Genomic DNA, 6,000 nt, shown 5'->3' with positions numbered 1-6,000 from the left:
ACTCTAGGCGCACGGACTTCAGTAGCTGAAGACGTGGGCTCAGTAGTCGTGGCTCACAGACTTAGTTGCTCTGGGGCATGTGTAATCTTCCCAGACCAGGGATTGAACCCATGTCCCCTGCATTGGGAGGCAGATTCTTGTCCACTGGACCACCGGGGGAGTCATAAGCTCTTGCTAAAGGTAAGATATAGTGTCTGCCAAAAGGGAGTCCTCAACAGACTTTGTTCAGACTTGGCTCTCTGACTAGACTGAGATGATACGAGCTAATGGGAACAACCCCACTGCCTTTATTCAATTGACAACAACCAGAGGAACATCTTAAAACGTATTTCTCCTATGTCCTTCCCCCTGCTATACCCTTCCTTCAGGGGTATATCCACCGTGCCTTCAGGGAAGTCCCACAGGTTCTTAACCAGGTGAGATCTGACATCCACTGTATCTAATATTCTAAGATGTCCCTTTGGTATTCTGAAATTAAACTCATAGATAATATAACCCACCAACACAAATTTTATTTTCCAAAATTAATATCTAAATTAATACCAAAATTAATATTTTCCAAAATAGTCCTATTAATAAAAAGGGAACAATTAATCAAATAATTGTCTGCTTTAGTCTAGAGATGCTCAGGCATTGCCACTGTAAAAATCATCTCTTCAGGCAGATATTAGCATCTCTGTGTAGACTCATCACGAATGAGACAAGAATAATCTGTGTGTTGTTTGGACAGTCACCACAGTTAGCACCACCTGGGGTGATGTGGCTTCTAGAAAGAGTGAACAACTCTAGATCAATTTCTCAGCAAATCAAGAACAGGCAGGCCATGATGGACACAGCCATTGCATTCCAGGAAAGGTCAGTGTACCTTAAAATATTGCAGAAGCACTTAGTGTTCACATGCAAAACATAGCTGAGCTCTAGACTCAGTTCATCATAAATGGGTTTTCCTACATACATGGGTGTCCAGTGGAATGTAATTGTTCTTTAGTTACTCAGTCGTGTCCAACTCTTTGCAGCCCATCAGGCTCCTTTGTCCATGGGATTCCCCAGGTAAGAATACTGAAATGGGTTGCCAATTCCTTCTCCAGGGGATCTTCTTGACCCAGGATCGAACCCTCATCTCCTGCATTGGCAGGTGGGTTCTTTACCCCTGAGCCAGTGGGACAGTGGAAAGTTAAATGGGATCTGAGACAGATCTTGGTTGAACGGATGGTTGAGACATTCAGCATTCCTGGTCCCTGGGCCTTACATCTAATCACACCTCCAATCACTGTGACAAACCCTCAAACACCCCCATCAATTCCAAAACATCTGGGGGAGATCACAATCTGATAGCAACCAGTCCATGCACACTAGTGGCCCCATCTGGGACCCTCACTCCATTCTAGCCACCCCTGCTCCCTTGCTGGCCCCAAATTTCATGCCTCCAGAGCTTGTGTTCCTTTTCCTGGAAGATTGTTCCATGTAGTCTTAGCTTCTGGGTCCCCTCTCCCAGCCCAGCCTATGTATTAATAGTTGGTCTATTGTTTTCTCATCTGCTGGCTGTTCCCCCATTGGACTGCTTGTTCATGACACAGGCACAAAGTAGCTGTGGTCACCGCTGAGTTTCTAGAGCCCAGTATAAGGGGCCTCAATGATTTATGTGTTGAGTGATCAAGAGGACCAACTGGGAACCACAGATGGAGGAAAAATTCCTAGAGGTGACATGGGCAGGAGACATGAAGGTCAGGAGGGATCTGGAACAATATACCAGCCCAAGGGGAAAAGGCATTCTAAGGGAGGCTGTGCCACACCAAGATTCTCTGCTGCTTCTCAGATCAATTCCCAGTGTCATTCTCTGGGGGCAGACCTGGGTGCAAATCCCTACTCTGCAATTTTCCCGCTGTGTGACCTTTAGTACTCTCCTTAACCTCTTTGAGCGTCATATCCTTCTCTATAAAATAGAAATGATGGTATCCACCTCCTTGAGTGGTTACGAGGCTCAAAGAGATCATTTTTGTAAAACGTTGAACACTCTAGTGTGCACTTAGTAGATATTGGGTGAGTACGTGGCTCCTAGTTCCAGATGTGATGAAACACTAAGTTTTAATCCCAAATAGGTAGGAGGAGCATCTAGCTTTGGAGTCACATGGCCTTGAGTTAGAGCCCCAGCCCTGCCATATACCTGTTATGTGACTCTGGGCCACTGAGTTTTCCTCTCTGAGCTTTAGTGACTTGTCAATAAAATGGGATCATAAGTGTGTTACCTGCCTGGCATTGCTGTGAAAATGAGATCAGATTGTGAATGTGACTGTGCAGCACAGTGTCTGGCTCCTGGGAAGGGGGTATGTTGTTATGATTAGGAATGGCTCTGGGGTGTATGGAGGGAGCAGGCCCCCAGCCCTGGAATAAGGGAGGATGGGGGCGGGGGCATTTGCAGACATGAAGTTTTGTTGAAAGGACAGAAAAACTGAGGCCCAGGGAGACGGGTCTTTCCAGAGGTCACAGAGCACCTTGCAGGCCCAGCAAGGACCAGAGACAACAGGAAAGACCCCCTTCCAGATCTCCATGGGGGATTAAAGTCAGAAGGGATCAAAGGTAAGGAGTGGGCCCTTTAAATCATAAGCTCCACCTTTGCTTAGAAGGGTCTTTGGGGATATAAAAGGGGGTGCAGTTCCTCTCTGCCCCAGAAAACCATCAGCTGCTCCTGTTTGTGGGCCCCCAGCCCACTTCTCTCCAGCCACCCCCCCCCCCACCAACACTCCCCTGGGTGCCATGCAGCTGCCACCCTTTGACATGTGGAAGGACTACTTCAACCTGAGCCAGGTGGTGCTGGCACTGATCCAGAGTCGGGGGCAAGGGTCGGAGACCCAAGGGACTGGGGAGCCAAGACCTGGGCCCCACATGGAGCAGGATCAGGGGCAGGGAGGACGGGGGACCAGCGGGGGCCTGGCCACCCTGTGCAACTTTTGCAAACACAATGGAGAGTCTCGCCACGTGTACTCCTCACACCAGCTGAAGACCCCGGAGGGCGTGGTGGTGTGCCCCATCCTGCGGCATTACGTGTGCCCCTTGTGCGGGGCCACCGGGGACCAGGCCCACACGCTCAAGTACTGCCCGCTCAACGGAGGGCAGCAGTCTCTCTACCGCCGCAGTGGGCGCAACTCAGCCGGCCGTAAGGTCAAGCGCTGAAGACCGTGAGGTACCCACCCGCTGCAGCCCCAGCCTTCCCTGGTTCAGCCCTCCCAAGCCCCTGGACTCTCCCCATCCCTGGACTCATCCGGCCCTTTGGAATGTCTGACTCTCAGTACTCGATCCCTGCTGGATCCTGGAACAACGGAGGCAGTGGGAAGCCAGGCCAGCTCTGCCGCCCCTTAGAACTCTCAGCTCTCGGGGCTCTGTCTGGGAGTGTCTGTGGATTCTCCGGTGCAGCGGGACACCCTACTCGTTGGATCACACAGCCCTGTGGCTCCTCCTGGGCCACAGTCCACGGATCTTTAGTTCTTCTGGGACATTTGCCCTGCCTCTTTGACTTCTCAGCCCTCAGGGTTCCATTCCTTGGGGAATTCTTGGACCATTGGGCTTGCAGGACTCCGTTGTGCTCTCCCACGGACACCCCTGAGAATCTGGAGAGAGTGAACAGGCTGGCTTGGACCTTCCAGCCCAAGAACTTCAACATGGGATTCTGACTTAAACCAGCCTTCTCTGCCTCCTTCGGGCCACCGGCAGACCCACCGTTTCATCGTGGACGGCACCGGATGGGTCCCGCCCTCAGCATCCTATCCATCAAGAGCTGGGGGAAGGAGGGGTCACGTCAGAGGGGCACCACGTCTTCGCAAGCTTATCTGGGGCTGGAGAGCCTTGGGGTGAGCTAGTACCCTTGAACCGCCCCCCACCCCGGTTGTTCTTCCCTGTGTTCATTCCGTTTTACTGTGCTCCTGTCCCCACGGTGATGGCGAATCACCGATGGGTCTTTTCCGTAGCGAGAGGGCGTCTCTCCACCACCTCCCACCCGCCCCCACAAATGCCCACAGTTTGTAAAATGGCCCTTTCTGTCCTCCCGTGTTTTTTTCAACCTGCAACAGTTTAGTAAACGAAGCTCCCACAGGAAAGGGGTTTTAATGCCCGGAAGGGGATGGCAACAGCCTAGATTTTATTTTAGGGGCAAATAAAAGCCCCAGTCAGATTTTTAAGTTGTTCGGTTTTTAGCTCAGGGCTGGGCCCGAGTGTTAAGCTCTAGTGAATAAATAAAACGCGTTTCTGGTTGTCTTTGAAATCGCTATGTCTGTTTCCTCCGAGGCTGGGGGTGGGGGGAGGGTGGGGAGACCCGAGTTTGTCCTAAAATGTGGGAAGCAGGAGGCGGAGCAGGAAGGAGACCCGGGTCTCTCCCACGAACGTGCCTCCCCATACAATGTCCTACACAGGTCACCTGTGGACTGTTCCCTAAATCCCAGCCTCCACCTCGACCCTAGAATCCCTTTCTTTGTCCTTTTTTTCTGGGCTCTGTCCAGGGTCCCCTCCCACCCCTGCTAGAACCCAGATCACCCAGGACCTATTTTGTGGTGGTTCTCAAACTCGGCTCCCAGAGCCCATTGGAGAGGTGACCAAAAGGACTGGTCCCTGCTCTGGGGGAAACGCACATAACCACAAAACGTTGCATATGATACCAGCGTTTCTTTTCTTCCCATCATTCCACACATATTTATTGAGCTCCTACTTTGTGCCAGGCGCTGTTCTGGACATTGCTGGTTACAGCAATGAGCAAAGCAGACAAGGCTCCTGCCCTCATGGAGGTGACATTCTAGTGGAGAAGAGGGTGAGGTGACAATCAAAAGTTCGTTCGGATTTTAAAGATCTTCTGAAAACCGGAACGAACTTTTTGGCCAACATAGTATCAGGTGGGTGATAAGTGCAGTGAAGGATAAGAGGCAGGGCAAAGGGGTAAAGAGTGAAGGAGGGGCTGTTTTGTACGGGAGGTGGTCAGGGGAGGTCTTTCTGTGGAAGTGACACTTCAGCAGAGTCCAGATAAGTTGAGGAAACCACAAGGGCATTCCATGCATCGGTGACAGTGAATGCAAAGGCCCTAAGGTCGAACTGAATCTTTGCAGAAGAAGCAGGAGCCCAGCCGAGTAAGATCAGACTGGCGCAAGGGGTAGGCAAAGAGTTCAGAATCTTGCAGACCTTGGTGAGACTCTGACCTTCGTTGTGCGTTTGCACTCTGAAATTCACCTTGGGCTCCGCTCTCACATACTGTAGTTACAGAGAAAAAACCAGAGACCTCTCCTCACAGGTCCTTTTCCAAAAATGCAGATCTGCCCACAACAGAGATCCCCAAATCCCTCAAACAGCCAGAAGGGATGCCCTAACCCCAGAGCTGTGGTGTGCCCGCGCGGGCAGGTTGAGCCGTGGAGGAAGTGGGGCACTCTGACAAAGGGTGGGCAAGAGTTATGGAAAGCAACAAGGGGGTGATAGTACTCAGGGCGATGATGACAGGTGGAGGGGGCACACTTTAGACCAGAGAAGTGAGAGGAGGAAGATGTTCAGGTCAGTTTGGGATGGGGATAGATACAAAGTGCCTGGGGACATCCAAGATGAAAGCGTCCAGGAGACCTGATCTGGGGCTCCCGAGGAGAGGATGGAGACAGACAATTAGTGACCAAGGTTTGGTTTGGTTTTTTTTTTAATGAATTTTCATTTATTCAGCAGATAATTAAATGGCAGGGGAGCTCTGACAAGAGCTAAGGACACAAGGAGCCGGAGGAATAATGTCCCCTGACCTTGATCTCCCCCAGCACCTCACTGTTGAAGAGCTCCATACGGCTCTCTCTACCAGCAGCCTCTGCACAAGCTCCAGACCAGATTTAGACCCAACTCGCTGCTCAGCCCACACACTCATGGAGCCCCAGCATCCTGGGTGCCTGCCCTGGATGCACAGTGTATTCATTTCCAAGGGCTGCCATAACAAAGGACCATAAACTGGGGGGACTTGAAACACAGTTCTGGAGGCTAGCAATCTGAAAT

At 51.3% G+C, this 6,000-nt stretch overlaps 1 protein-coding gene across 1 annotated transcript; it reads left to right on the top strand.

Moving 5' to 3' along the window:
• Positions 1-2,356: 2,356 nt before the first annotated feature.
• On the top strand, positions 2,357-4,236 carry NANOS2 (nanos C2HC-type zinc finger 2). The gene has a single exon (XM_043897885.1). It carries the CDS (start codon positions 2,755-2,757, stop codon positions 3,169-3,171), a length of 417 nt encoding a protein of 138 aa, XP_043753820.1. The 5' UTR covers positions 2,357-2,754; the 3' UTR covers positions 3,172-4,236.
• Positions 4,237-6,000: the final 1,764 nt, after the last annotated feature.

Source organism: Cervus elaphus, chromosome 4 (assembly GCF_910594005.1).
Source record: "Cervus elaphus chromosome 4, mCerEla1.1, whole genome shotgun sequence".
Taxonomy (NCBI): Eukaryota; Metazoa; Chordata; class Mammalia; order Artiodactyla; family Cervidae; genus Cervus; species Cervus elaphus.
Note: the sequence above shows the minus strand (reverse complement) of the source record. Positions and strands in the feature narration are given on the sequence as shown.